Here is a 14351-nt window from a genome sequence, read left to right as displayed (position 1 = left end):
TCTGGTTGCATTGTGTCATGCTTGGCACTTCTGCATAGATCTACCATTGCCCAGGTAATTTCTTCAGCACTGCTTTTATTTTCGGAAAATATAAATCATAACATGACATGGGAGGGAAAGACTCAGGAAGCAGAAGGCAAATTAGAAGAACCCAGACTTCATTGGCTTAAACTGCCACTTATGCAATAGGTCATCAGTATCATTTTCAACTGGTTTGAACGGTTAAGACTGCAATAGACTATTCAAAGTAGTCTCAGCAGCATTTTTCCTATATTGAGTACAGTGCTATAATCATACCACATTCAGCAGGAAGGAAGAGACCTCTGGGTCCAAAGCAAAAAATCAGAAAAGGAAGATAATATTTGAAATTATCCACTTCTGCTGTCCTTAAGTTTTCCATAGGCCATGTCTCCAGACACGTCTGTATGCAGAAGGCCTTACTAGTCTCTAGAAAGTCCCATAGCCAGTTGTTTCACCCATCTGCAGAGCTACTTGGGTTTCAGAAATAACTAGAGCAAGACACCTTTATGGAGGTGTGCAGCTACCCACAAAGGCTGCCATGACCTGAGGAGAGATTGTAGGGGTTTGGCCAAACAAGGACAGAGGCTATGTGCCTGCACTGTCCCTCCTCCCCAATTTCTCTCCTCTCTGCTGTTGCAGTCGCCAGGGATTTGTAGTTCATGGTAAGTAGCACAGAATGGAGTTTTTATTATTTCTGCCTAATTTAGGCAGGCATTGATTCTCTTCAGATTTCTTTAGATTTATGTGTTACTGTAGCTTTCAGCAACATACACACACAAAAATAATTAAAAACCAAACCCAGACCACTTCCATACACAGTCCTCATGATCCATCCATGTCTTCGCGTCTTACAAGAAAGTGCTGAAGATTAAATTCCTTATGGAAATTACTGATAGTTCATGCTCTCCAAGACAGACACAACCCCACTGACCAAGCGGAGTGGCTGATCTACATGGATTTTCCTTTCCAAAGGCATACACATTCAGCAAAACTGCTCCGTGTTGGAAGGAGCTGTTTCTTCTTCAAGCTGTTCGCTCTCATAGCTGCCTCTTTCTCTCCCACAGTACCCTAGCAAGAGACTATTCAGCTACAGAGCTTTTGTAGCATGGTGCTTTGCACTCCGATCTTGAGGATGGGTCACAGGACTGTGTAACCTGCCTTGGCAATGCCCCAGATGTACCAGATCCAGACCTTTATGATTTCCCCTTCCCAAACACAAAATCTTGAACAAAAAAAAATTCACTTGAATTCTTTTTAATTGGTATTTTGGTGAATATACAAAAACGAAAGAATCAAGGCAGCTGGCAAGTGTCAGGACCTGAACCAGTAAACCTTAGGAAAAGACTTCACCTTAACATGTTCTATACAGGGAGCATATTTCACATAACACCTGTAACTGCTGAATTGTTCACTAGGAAAGACACCAGAAAAGTCTGGGCCAAAGTAAACAGCCTTTGTTTAACTGAGTGAGAATTGTAACTGCAGATTCAATGACTAGATTTGGTTCAGTTAGCTTCTCGCTCGCATTTTTCACAAGAGTTACTCATTGCCATTATTTGCTGTTTGTTCTGCCTGATCTGGAGATTAGGAAGGGAAGTACATAGGGAACGTAACCATATACATGCAGGTAGCTGAAGCAAGAAGCATAGTAACCTAGGGATATGGGACAGCCACATTCACAAAGTGAACTACAGCACATGGCCACTTGTATTCTGCACAAGTTCCAGCCTGTAGATGTATGAAAACTTGTGTGAAGAACATGACAGCTTTTTGAAGGAGTCGCTTGTTAGTAAGAGGAGCTTTTTCTGGACTGGCACTTCTGAAGATAGGAGCGCACACAGTAGTTTCATCAGTGACAGGAGATAGGCTTGAATATAGGCAGCATATTGCTGAGGAGTGAGCTAGCCTTTTATTGGGCTTGACTGGCAACAGGCTTTATATCTGTGACATGTCTTTACAGCAGACACACTTAAACTCTTGGAGAATCTGCCTTATCCTAAGGCAAGCGGTTTCAGAGACCAGGAACAGAAGTTGAACAATAAAACGCATTAGAGAGGTCTGTAGTCTTCTCCCTTGCAGCATCGTCTTTATTGGTCATGGGAGGTTGAAGTTTTGCTCATGTAGCTCTTGCCGGAGCCTTTGTCATTATGATTTACATTCAACCTAGCTTTAGAAAAACATTTTTCTGGAGCAAGCGTATATGGACCTTTTCCTTTCTGATGCCATAAGAGAACAAATCAGATCACTTCTTATCATTTGCTCCAAGGATTTCTTGCACAGTGAAGGAAGGATTGTGCCTCAGCCAGGAGGCATTAAGGCTGCAGAACAAGGGACAAAGAAGAGATAAGAAGATTCTCTCTTGCAGTCATCAGCTCTGTGTGTCAAATTTTTGCAGGGGCAAAAGTATATATGGGAGAGGTAGTGGGAAAACTTCAAATCCTCCATGACACAGGACTATGAAGCAGGAGACAGATGAATGCAGTTTCACACAGTGCTTCAGGACAGTGCTGAGGACACTGGGCCTTCAGTATCCAATTCTGCTCCAGTAGAACATGGTACCAAGGAGGACACAGAACTGAAACGAGAAGATAACTAAGTTTCTATGCTCCCCATTTCCTTTTGCCCACCTCTCCCCCAGCCCCATTTAGTCCAACTGTCAGGAGAGAGCAACAGAAACTCTTGATTTGTCTGTTCAGACAGGGGAAGCTTACAGCTTTTTGTCTGCACAGAAGCCTCATAGTGAAGAAAGAAGATACGTGCAGCCTAACCATTAGCAACAGTTATAACAGCAATAAGTATTTTACTAGATCACTGGGCTCGCTGGGGATCATCTGTCACAAAGCTGCTGAACCCTGAATACTTAAAACACTCATACAAAGTCTTCGAACTAGAAACCGAATCATCTGTAGTGATTATTGTTTCCAATATTGTGATCCAATACCCTTCATAAACAAGTATCTGCAAGCTGTGTTTACTGTGTTATATTGCTGAGATGGCAGCAGGCCAGAGCAGCTGGAAGGCCATCTATCTCCTCACCTGTGGAAGGCAGAATGGAGGGGAACTCGTAAATGTAGCCCTGTTAGTGGAACAGGCTTCAGGGAGACTGGTGACAAATGGATAACTATAATGTACAGAAATTTTAAATGCGTCAGTCCTGTTGTCTGCCTCCACCCAACAGGATGTGGAATAGCAAGAAAAGAGAAGAGGAAATAAAGGAAAATATTAAGTACTCACAGTCCAGCAGAGAATGGCAAAACCAAACCAGGCAACACCCCAGGCATGTGTGTTCAGTGGCCCAGAAATAGCATCATAACAACCCTGTAAGACAACCATGAATGAAACAACACCAACTTTGAACTTGTACTACAAGTTGACAAGCTTATCCACGTTTGAGAGAGACTGAGGTGGCATGCTCCTTTCATATTGCAATTTGGGTATTTCACAGGATCTCAAGAAGACAAACCAGAACTACACAGCTTTTTGATGGCTTTCGGTTAGCCTACCTGTTTCAAGCTCCAAATACAAAGTAGACTCTTCACCGACACTTCAAGAACAACCTCCTGTGCCATCCACTTGCCAAGTATACTTATATGAGTATAACAACACAAAGCCAACAGAGAGCTGACCTCCAGAATCAAGAAGCTGCAGGCAAATTTCAAAGCTTGAATGACTTCTAGAAAAGCTTTCTAGTGTAGAAGTTGATGCTCGTGACCCAGCGATCTGTTTGAATAGGACAAGCTGGTCTACTGAAAAGGGGAAGATAACTGCTGACTGGCTCACTCATATTTGGGCTGTTTGATTTAGCAACTGCCCATCTACATGTTGGAGATGTCACTTCTGACTGGTGTCATTGGAAGACTCTCCTCAATAGTTCTCACACCATCAGGAAAGCTTTTATTGCAACCTATTTTATATTCAGCAACGTGGCGAGGACCCTACAAGCATTTCTCCTTCAGAAAGCTTTCAAACACCTGTAGCCTACAGTGGAGGAGGAAGTCTATTCACTGTTTTCTTCCTTTCCAGTCAGGCATTTTTGACCAACATATATTAACTGGAAAAAGCAGACATGATCTTACGTTGCTGTTATAGTAACCAGGGACTCCAAGCTTGCAGCCATCAAGATTGACAGGAGAACCTCGGGCATCCAACACACAGCAATTGCGTGGCCAAGGGAAGTCAGCATCGCTGTGCGTGACACGGAAGGCAGACGTATACTCTTGCCAGTCGGAGGGGCCCTGCACACCGCAGCACTGGTTCTGCAGGACAAGAGAAAGGAGAAGTCTTTACGGGCCCAGGTCACAGCCCTGCACATGGCTGGACCCTGCACAAGGATGGTTAGGCATTAACCACAGATTTATGGGAGAGATTTTTGAAATGCCTGCCTTTGACAGTCTGCCATCTGATAAACAATCAAAACAGGGAGCGTGCAGGACTTTCGCTAAGGTTCAAGGCAGATGCCGTCCTCTTTATTACTGAGCTGCCCAAAGGAGGACTTGAAATTCCAAGGCTGCAAAGCATTTAGTAATTAATGAGAGTTTTCAGTGTTGTTATTACCTGAAGCATGAGTTTATTCCATGTCTTTGTGACCCCTTCAGACATCCATTTGTCATTGTTATTGTCTGTCTCTGACTTCTGATACCTCTCCAGCATTTGCTTCAGGAAGAGATTTGGAGTGAGCTACAGAAAAAAAAGCAGACAAGAATGCAGGAACTATGTAAATAACTAGCTATGTAAAGCAAACATGGGGTTATTTGGGGCAGGTTTATTTGCTTGTTTCAGCATTCTGCTGGAGATCAGGAATGCTGTTTCTCTCCCAGTTTTACAGTGAGAAGAGTAAAGAGTAGGATTTGAGGAGAAGGAACAACAAAGACATAGATCTTTTCTTAGGCAGCTCTACCAGATCTCAGATCACAGAAGGTGTGCAGAAGTTATAAGTTACATTTGATATGTTGCTTGGAATTGAAGCACCTCAAGTAATTTCCCTCCCTGCCAGTATCTCAAATAACTTGTGTAATCTTTCCCTTACTAGTAATACTGCCTAGGGTAATGCTGAAGATTATCTTCTGTATGTGTGATAGATTAATCAGTCTGTAGCTGAAAGACTAAACACTGTATTGATGATTTGGCTAACCCACACTATTATTTCCTTAACTACAAGGTCATTTTAAATTGTGAAAAAGAACAAAACTATGTGAAAAAGAACAAAGATATTTCATTGATTAGAATAATAATGTTGGAAACTTTCCTCGTGGGGTCTTCGAACTCACCAGCAGTCCTTTGAGTTTGCACTGTACAACCAAAAAGGGTGTTTACTACACTGAATAGGACCACGGCATTCCCTAGAACTGCTACATTTCCCAGCATGGTTGCAAGGATATATGAAGAAAGAAATACTCACGAAGTCTCGGTGGGTTGCTGCTGTGATGCAGGAAGCCATTTCAAAGGCATAAGTGATCAGCATCAGAATAATATACTGCGGGAGACAGACAGCAGAATTAGCTCTTGGAGAAAGAGTTAAGCAGTTTTTTTCAAGACTAAGACTGAAAATCCACTCAAAGGCTATCCTAGTCTCCTCAATATCCCTCATACCCATGGACATTTATGTGGCCCTTTCCTGTGCTTGTTTCCATTCACGCTCTGCTTTCTTGAAGGTGTATGACTGGAATTGTTCTCCATCTCATAGACAAGATTTCATCAGAACCTCATGGCATTAATACCACCCTACCTCCATGGAAACTACCTTACTTGATATGTTCTAGAATAACATTTGTCCTTTTAATTGTTGCATCTTGTTGGCAACTTATGCTTGAGCCAGGTCTCCTCCTCCCACTTCCACTTGCCAGCTATAAGCTTCTCAGCAAGAAGCTGCTCACTCCTAGCAGGAGAACCTATACGGTGGGGAAGGAGAAGGTGCAGTTTAGGGTGTTGTTCAGATCCTCCTGATTTTGCACCATCAGATTTCCTCAGCACTCCTACTTTTTTAGCAAAGTTCCTTCATGATAACTGACGCTGACCTCTCATAGTGCATTTCATTGTTTCTCTTCACTTATCAGCACAGTCCCTTTAAGCTTTCCCATATTCCTTCAGAATTCTTGTGCCTCTATTTGTCCTTCCACATTTTATAATGTTCTTCTCAGATTCAAGGCATTTGTTCCCTTCTTACTCCAGCTGCTGCCCTTTGTACCCTCTTTTATCTCCTATACCACAGCCTTGGGTTTCAGCCAAGACACCGAAATTCAGAGCTAAGGGAATTCTCTTCCCTCAGCTGTTTGCTGGCAAATTTCCTGGCACAAGAGTTCAGATCTCTAAGTGTCTCTTGTTTAAAACAGGCACTCTACCATTCCACAGTAATCCGAGAGAGACGATCCCAGAGTTTTCAGCCCTACCCTTCATTAATGAAAGCACCAATTAATTTTTGTCACTGCCAACATAAAGGATTAAGTAAGAAACTGTACAGAGATTTGTTCACATCTTAACATTGTCCTCGGCTTACCCAAAGCTCTCTGTCCCCACCCCTGTAATTTATGCCTGCCTGCTGATGTCTAATGTTCTCAATTGCACCCATGTTTGGTATACTAACACATACAAATGCCTTGTACATTACTTATCAGCCTCCAAACTGAATGGTATATGACAGCTGAAAGGCTGTAAGGGGTGGGGAGAAACAAGGATCTAAGCCACATCCCAGTTACATCTGATTGCACAAGTGCCTCTGCATTGCTTCAGGGCAAGGTTAGGGTCAAGCCAATCAGCTGAAACTTTCATTGTGGCTATCACCATTAACTCCCTTAACCTGGTTCAGGAGCTTCTCATATATGTGTCCTCACAGGATTCACCTCGTGGAACACCACATCCATGATCAAGAATAATATTTGGCTCTTAAGCACCAATAATAGCTGTCTTTGCTCAGTGAGTGTTTACAAAGATGAGCAGGGAAGCTAAGGTGATATTTTTTCAGTCTGGCAGCAGTAGGCAGGCAAATTGGCTACACTTACCACCAGCAGTAAGGTCCTGCTGGATTTGATGACTCCAATGATACCAAGGATAGACAGAGCAAAGAGTGCAAAACCAACAAAGATTCCAATCCACGCAGCAGCATAGATGTCATCGTTTTCTGTGGCTTCCAGCAGGGGGTAGAGACCATGCGGATCAGACACAAAGAAGATGCACTCTGCTGTCAGGGCAATGCCACACATCTGAGAAGCATAAGTTTGAGAAATCCATTAGATCAAGATTCCTCAAAGAAAAAGCAGGGACATAAAATGATGGAGACTGCTTTCCTTTCATTAAACTTCCTGCCAAACAGGAGCTACTCAACTCCTCCTCTGCCCAACTCTACAATCTCTTGTATTGTGCCTTCTGCCTTCACAGAAGAACTGCAGGCAAAAATCACTCAGTCTAGACCTGAGAGGTCAGACCTAAGACTTGAGGAAGTTAAGAAAGAGTTAACAGAATCTTTCCCATCACTGTCTTGAGGGAGATTGCTGGAAAGATGTTGGTCAGCACCTAGAGCTCTTCCCCTAGAACTCATGTTGGTCTTGCAGATCAGTGCCTGCTGTCCCTTGCTGCCCCTCCCCATCCAGCTAGCACAGCTCTCCTTTAGTGCTCATTTTGCTTTACTGGTCTTTTGATGTGTAGACTTCACATGTGAAGAGGGATTTCATGGCTGGGAACTGTTGTTTTAAAAAGTGTCATACTGGAAGGAAGCTTTCACCCATATTTGTCCCACCTTACTTACCCCAATGATCACATTTCCAAAGACTAATAGACCCTGCAAGATGCGCATGCCATCATCACTTTTTGCCATCTTTATGCAACCTGGGGAAAAACAAATACAGTCTTCAGTTAGACCAGTACAATCAGTTTCATCAGAAATAAAAAAATAACTCTTTGGAGAACAATAGACAGAATCTGTCTGTATGCCTCCCATCCCTTGCTTCACAGTAGTTTCAGAGGAGTAACTTCCACAGGTGTGAACCTGGTAACTCAAACTCTTCCTGATATTTGAGATGCAGAAGATTTGAACCACCCTGGGGCAGCCAGTGTCTTTGGGTAGGGTTTTCATCATCACAACAACATCTATGCAATCCTCAGCCTATGGTGTTACTTTTCAGCCTGACTGGAAACATCAGCTACAGCTGCATGGACAGGGGACAAATTCAGAGCCTTCACCTTGTTTCTCTTGCAAAGGAGCTGGCTTTACCCCAGGGTATGCTATCCAGCTCTTTCATTTTGGCCAGCACTACCACAGGACCAAACTGGTAACCATGGTGCTTTAGCTGTATCCCCACACACACCTACAGGGCACAGCTTGGCAGCACCTTGCTAAGGGTAGCCACATCTCCCACACGTGCTGGGAACCAGAGCTGCCCCCTCTGCTCCTGATCAGGTGGGAGCGGAGGAGGGAGAAGCTCAGGCTGCAGCTGGCTCATGGGAGCTGGGCCAAGTAGCATTCCCACTAAATTCCTAAGAGCACTATATCCTGCAGCCTGGGGCCAGGCATCCCCCATTGAATTCATCCCCTTCCAAAGAGAGAAGCATAAAGGCACTAGTCAGAGGTGTGAGACCTTTTGGAGAAGCAAGCCCAGATGCCAGTGCCGACGAAGCCATTCTGTCAAAGGAATAGAAAGCATGTGTTCATGAAAAGGGGAAAAAAACCCAACTGAGACAGCTGCCTTTGCTAGGTGGTTAGGAAAATATAAGCCACAAAAGAAAAGCTGAATTGGGCCCAACTTTCGCAGACAAAGAAGTCGTTGGAAAGTAAGAGCAAATACAGCTGTCAAGGAAGGGGATTTTCTTGAGGAAAAGGTCATTGTGGACGCTTTCTGAAAATGCCACTTTTAGCCTCCTCCTCAGCAGCCCTTTCAGGGTAGGCAGGACTTCCAACAGGGACAGAAGGAGAATTATAATTTCCTACCACCCTTTCTGCCGTGGTTTGAAGGTTAGGCATGGAAAGATCTCTGTTAGTCTCACCGTTATACCAGCAGTACAGCACATAAGTATTTTCACATGACAGCGTGAGTGAGAATGGCCATTATTTCCAAGGTAAGGTGCCATTTTTATTCTCAGCCAGGTGGTTGGAAGCCAGCTCAATAAACCTGAAGCTGTACAGCTCTGTACTTGAAAATGGAAGGCTCTTGAGGTCAACCTCAAGCTCTGTCTCTACCAAACTTGTTGAACAACCAGGATGTCCAGGGACCATATAAGACTGCAGGTCAGGTCTGGGTCTGAGCAATCTTTGGCCACATATGGCCTGCAATACAACACTGCAGAATCTGCCAAACTTGAGACAGGCACTGGTCCCTTACTCATCTGAAAGCTGTAGAGACCAGTGCCTGGCTCAAGGATCTTCATGCTGCAAATTCCAGAGATTTAGAAAAGCATTTAATTATTGCCAGCTAAGAGACATCACAAATTGGAGAGCAGTCCAAAACAAAAGGAAAGCTCCCCTGATCAAACGCAGGCACACAAACTCTGAGTTTTACATGGAAAAGCAGGTCTGCTCCAGCTGCCATGTAAGTAGCAGCGTTGAGTGTGTAACGTAGCTAGCACTGTAGGTCACACCAAGAATAATTAACAAAGCCACAACCCTCTCCTTAATATTGGGGGTAGTACTTTCTTCCTCTCTTTCTTTCCCACAGACCTTCCTGCAATGTAATGACAGCACTCACACCTTGTATGTGGGCTGTCCACCCAGCACATGTGCTTGCCTCCCTACCAGCTGTCTTCTCCTCCCTGGCAGGCAGGACTTGGCTCACTTTTGCCTCTCCTTGGTCAGGCGCCGCTGCAGTCATGCCCAACACAGGAAGTAAGCATCTTCTCCTGGGGCAAGCCCATCTCCTGGGCTGCAGTAGCTGGAAGGAAAGCTGGACATGGTCACCAGCGCACAGATATTAGCTGGAGAGTGGCAAGCTTCTAGCCAACTAAGGGTCTCTGGTACCTTACCTAAGTTCAATGGGATTGCAGGGCAGGGGGAAGCATAGAGACTGGGAAGAGGAAAAGGGAAGGAAGAGCCTTTATTGTAGACCTAAAAATAAACATTGTAATGATGTAACCATATTAGAATGAATTCCCTCTCTGTATCCAAGTGATTGGCACCAAAGAAGTCCATTTCTCTGTCTCCACTTCGTTCCCCTGGGTCATATATGGCAGTCCCTTGTCTGACCCCTTCTCCATTATAGAGGGTCTACTATCAGAATGAGAGATGAGAGACTGATGCTTCGAGGCTGTGACAACAGCTAGGAAGCTGGAGAGTTGACCAGCCAACAGGGTCTAGAGGAGAAGCCATAGGAGACCTGGGGCTTTCTACCTGCTGCCTGCTCTTCACCTCTTGGAAGTAAGCTGCATTAAGCAAGAGCAGCTTGCACAGCACTTGGCACAGGTACATGACTACAGAGGCATGAAGCAAACGTTGGCTGGCTTGCCCGGGGCAAGCTGCATCCAGGTATGACTCACAGCCACCCATGGGGTGTGACATTGGTAGGCAGTCCTCCTCCCAGCCTTCATAGAGACAGGTGCCAACAGCTCCTGCCTGTGGACACAAATCAGTTTGGAGGTAGAGGATCCTTCTTCACAAACTGGTTAAAATCCATTTTAGGACCCAAACACAGTTTCCTGGGTCTTCAGGGAAACACTCAAGGAAACTAGTGATTCAGCTGCAACCATTATCCAAAATCTCTTCTTGATAAGGCATCCACATCCTGGTATATCAGCGTTGAGCTTGCATGAACCTGATGTTCCTCAGTGCATCCCAGGCACCTTGCAATTTAGCCATGACCTGTCTAGGTCGGCCCCAGGTATTCAATTATCACTACCACAGACTTTGTTCCATGCTCCAAGAAGCTTCAGAAAGGTGTCTGTTGCTCCTATTGTACCACAAAACCCTACATCCCTTCTGAAGAACATCTTTCTTCCTCTTCCTTACACCCTAGTCACAACTCAGACTACAGCTTCTCCCCTATCCTCTCCCCTCACACCCCAAAACACTTCTCATGGGCATCCAGCTGAGCCTCTCAGAGCCCAGTATCAGCGGTACCCCTGTCTCCCCCTGTTCCCCCACAAGTTGCAGATGGATCTGGATTTCTATGCCTTTGAAGCTTTCTTGACCTCTCAGAATCACAGAATCACAAAATTGTTTAGGTTGGAAAAGACCTTTTAAGATCATTGAGTCCAGCTGTAAACCTAACACAGCCAAGCCCACCACTAAACCATGCCCATAAGGGCCACATCTACACATCCTTCAAATACCTCCAAGGACAGTGACTCCACTACTTCCCTGAGTAGCCTGTTTCAGTGCCTGATAACCCTTTCAGTGAAGACATTTTTCCTAACATCCAGTCCAAACCTCCCTGGAGCAACTTGTGGCCATTTCCTCCATATTCTGTCACTTATTACCTGGGAGAAGAGACCAACATCCTGCTCACTACAACCTCCTTTCAGGTAGTTGTAAAGAACAAAAAGATCTGCCCTCAGCCTCCTTTTCTCTCCTCCTTTTCACTACTTACAGTGGCTCTGTGAGACATGCAGCATGACTGTGGGAGCTAAAAATGAAGCCCCTTTCTGTCCTTGTATTTAGGGTGACAACCCTATGCAGGCTTTCAAAAGAAGCCCTGCTCGCGACAGTTTCTGGTTTCAAGCAGGATTCAGTTTCTGTTACGCATCCCTCACACACATTGTGCCGGTTTATCTTTCGAAGCCTTCAAATCCTCTTTCTATAGATAGGGACAGTATTTCAGTAGCCCTACAGATGAATGATGCTCTGCTTAGCCTAGTCCTACTCTGTCTCTAGCCTAAAAAGCCAATGGGTAAGAACCGTTTTGGCATTGGCCCATGCAGAAATGGGGTGTACCTTGATCACCTTGTATTTTGTGTCAGTTGTCACAGTGGAGTCACAGCACTGTGACCAAGGTATGTCCAAAAAACCCTCTGTGATCATCATTTCTTTCTACATCCTGCTCTTGGAGGTCTCTCAGCACGGGTTTGGGGCTTACGAGGACTTCACCTCACCCCTTGCTATCCCATTTTGCTTCAGTGTCCCTGTGCAGGGCATTGCATTCTCATCCCCTGGTGCAAGGAGGCAGAGATAAGGGACGCATTTATTTTATTACTCACAGGCTCCACACACCTTTGCTGAAGGGCTCAGAACCACTCAAGTGCAACTAAACAAACCCAGACACTCAACGGCAGAAACTCAGTCCTTGCCTATATCTTTCGGTGCAGAAGCTTGGGCACCACACCTCCTGCCCCTCATGCTCACTCAGCCCTGGCTGGAGAGCATGTCTCTACAGGCAGCCAGCAGGGTGGAATCACTGCTGGAGGTGCCATACTCCTGCCACTGCTGTGGGAAGCCTCTAGTAGTCAAAGATCTGCCGTAGGCTCTGATACATTGAAGCCTGAGGAGCCAGACAGCAATAAACCTGCTTCTTTTTATTTATTTTTTTTTTCAATTTATTTAGTGGAAAATTTAGCCCTTAAGGTGCTTAAAAAGAAGGTAGTTTCCAAGCACTTGGAACATCCTCAGAGTTACACAGTTTTTAAGCAGATGCAATTAAAAAAAGTTATTGATAAATACTTGGATTCTGCTGTAAGAAACCAAACATTTTACAAGTGTCAATTCAAGATCCGTTTACTTATTTTAAATCAAACACCTCCAGCACACACAAAACCACACACTCCTCCTTCCCTGCTGGACTTTCCTTATTGCTCCACCCGTCCTGAAATGCAGCCACCTCTGATGGATAACAGCTTGTACACCAGGAATCAACCACACTCAGAAAGGGAAGAGCCAGCTAGTTAATTTGTGTTGTCAAAAGAGAAAAAATAGAGCAAAAAAAAAAAAAACCAAAAAAGCTCAGCATCAAGCAGGGGTCAGAGACTAATTAAGTTTCCTTTCAAGAGAAACTGTGATGAAATGAAGCCTGTGTGAACAGTGGAGTGGCTGGTAAGTCATCATCAGGCATAATTGCTTCGGAAATAGAGCTGGGAGGTAGGTTTTTCGTCTCTCCCTCATTAGTTCAGCACAGCCAAAACAAGAGGATTTGTGGGGGTTTTGGCCTTCCTATTTTCACAAGTGAAAGGGAATTACAGGATTCATCTTTTTCTGCAACAATTTTTCTTTTTTTTTTTCCAGTTCGATGTATTTGCAACAGATTTAATTTTCCCGTTCACTTCTCCCCAGTCTTTAAGAGAAAAAAAATGAAACAAATTAAGACAGCCATAGAGAAGACACAGCCAGAGGGAAGGAAAATGAAATACTTAATAATCTTCTGCAGTTAACCTTATCCAGGTACCAGACTCCCACATACTAAACGCAGCCCAGGGGACCAAAATAAAAACATTAAACATAAAAGCCTACTTTACTCCTATCAGACACTTAATAGTTCACATGCCTCATTAAGAGGAAGACGATGGTCGAAGTAAGGCACTCACCCCTCCCTTCTCGTGATGCTTCCCAGCAGAAATCCTGACCCACCTGAAGACCTGAAAAAGCCTCTTTCGCCTACCTCTGCTGGGCTTTAAAGAGCCCAGGTTCCTCGAAGAGAATGCTGTGTGATTGGTAGGGTGCCCATCACATGGGGAAAACTTTTTTTCTAGTCAAACCTGTTCCTCAGTCCTCCTGGGACCAGAGGGTGTCTCTGTGATCTTAGATCGTATCGGAATGCGGTTGTGCTGAAAACGTAAAGCTTTAAAGAATTTCTATTTTTATAATCTAAAAAGGGTGGACAAATGACTCACTTGTAGGAGATACTTGAACTTTAAAAAGGATGAGCAAGTTGGAAGGACATAAATATAAATATTAGGATTGCTGGACTTCTATATGAACATGGGCATAAGAAGAATGTACTGACTAGAAAAAGAGAGTAAGTGAATTTGAATGCTTTCATTTAATTACATTGCATGGGGAAAATCCAGTGGTTTGGGTTGGATCCATTTTCGTTTTATTTAGCTTGGGATTTTTTGGGAAACAGAACTGTAGGTGTTGGCTAATCTGTAAGACACTGTGGATCATACAAGAAGTGGGGATACCATTACATTTCTTTGAGTGCTCTGAGCTTGTAACACATTCAGTCTTATTAAGACTGAGCAAAATCAAGCCCATATGCATTAATTGGCCTGTCATTAACTGAGAGGGACTGAGGCTGAGGATCATAGAAGAAAAGGAATTCTTTCACCTTCCTCTCCCTCATTCATTCCAATACAAGCCTGCCAAAAGTCATGATTCTCATTACTGGAGCCTTGAGCAAGTCTCTGGCAAAATCTCAAGTGCTTATGCTTGGTGTTCTTCATCTGCTGGTGCAAAAATCAGCCAAATGAATAATGAATTTGGAGAG

At 44.2% G+C, this 14351-nt stretch overlaps 1 protein-coding gene across 5 annotated transcripts; it reads right to left on the bottom strand.

The window, feature by feature from the left end:
• Positions 1-269: 269 nt before the first annotated feature.
• Positions 270-13587, bottom strand: UPK1B (uroplakin 1B). 5 transcript variants are annotated; one of them, XM_054079405.1, is made up of 8 exons: positions 13450-13587; positions 7760-7839; positions 7017-7217; positions 5420-5494; positions 4576-4698; positions 4098-4277; positions 3256-3339; positions 270-2596 (listed from the first exon to the last, which is right to left on the bottom strand). In XM_054079405.1, the coding sequence occupies exons 2-8, from the start codon at positions 7826-7828 to the stop codon at positions 2546-2548; spliced, it is 783 nt and encodes a 260-aa protein (XP_053935380.1). In that variant the 5' UTR covers positions 7829-7839; positions 13450-13587; the 3' UTR covers positions 270-2545. The 5 variants fall into 5 exon arrangements, with proteins under 5 accessions (XP_053935380.1, XP_053935387.1, XP_053935395.1 ...); XM_054079412.1 differs by having other exon boundaries at positions 13524-13542; XM_054079420.1 differs by having other exon boundaries at positions 13493-13513.
• Positions 13588-14351: the final 764 nt, after the last annotated feature.

The sequence above is a fragment of the Cuculus canorus genome, chromosome 1, assembly GCF_017976375.1.
Source record: "Cuculus canorus isolate bCucCan1 chromosome 1, bCucCan1.pri, whole genome shotgun sequence".
In the NCBI taxonomy this organism is placed as follows: Eukaryota; Metazoa; Chordata; class Aves; order Cuculiformes; family Cuculidae; genus Cuculus; species Cuculus canorus.
This window is presented reverse-complemented; position numbering and strand designations above follow the sequence as displayed.

Coding starts and splice junctions, on each gene's coding strand:
- UPK1B (XM_054079388.1), bottom strand. CDS start 9,815: ATGACTGCAGCGGCGCCTGACCAAGGAGAGGCAAAAGTGAGCCAAGTC. Junction 5,495..7,016: donor GCAGGACCTTACTGCTGGTG/GTAAGTGTAGCC, acceptor TGTCTCCCGCAG/TATATTATTCTGATGCTGAT. Junction 4,699..5,419: donor CAGCAACCCACCGAGACTTC/GTGAGTATTTCT, acceptor TTTTTTCTGTAG/CTCACTCCAAATCTCTTCCT.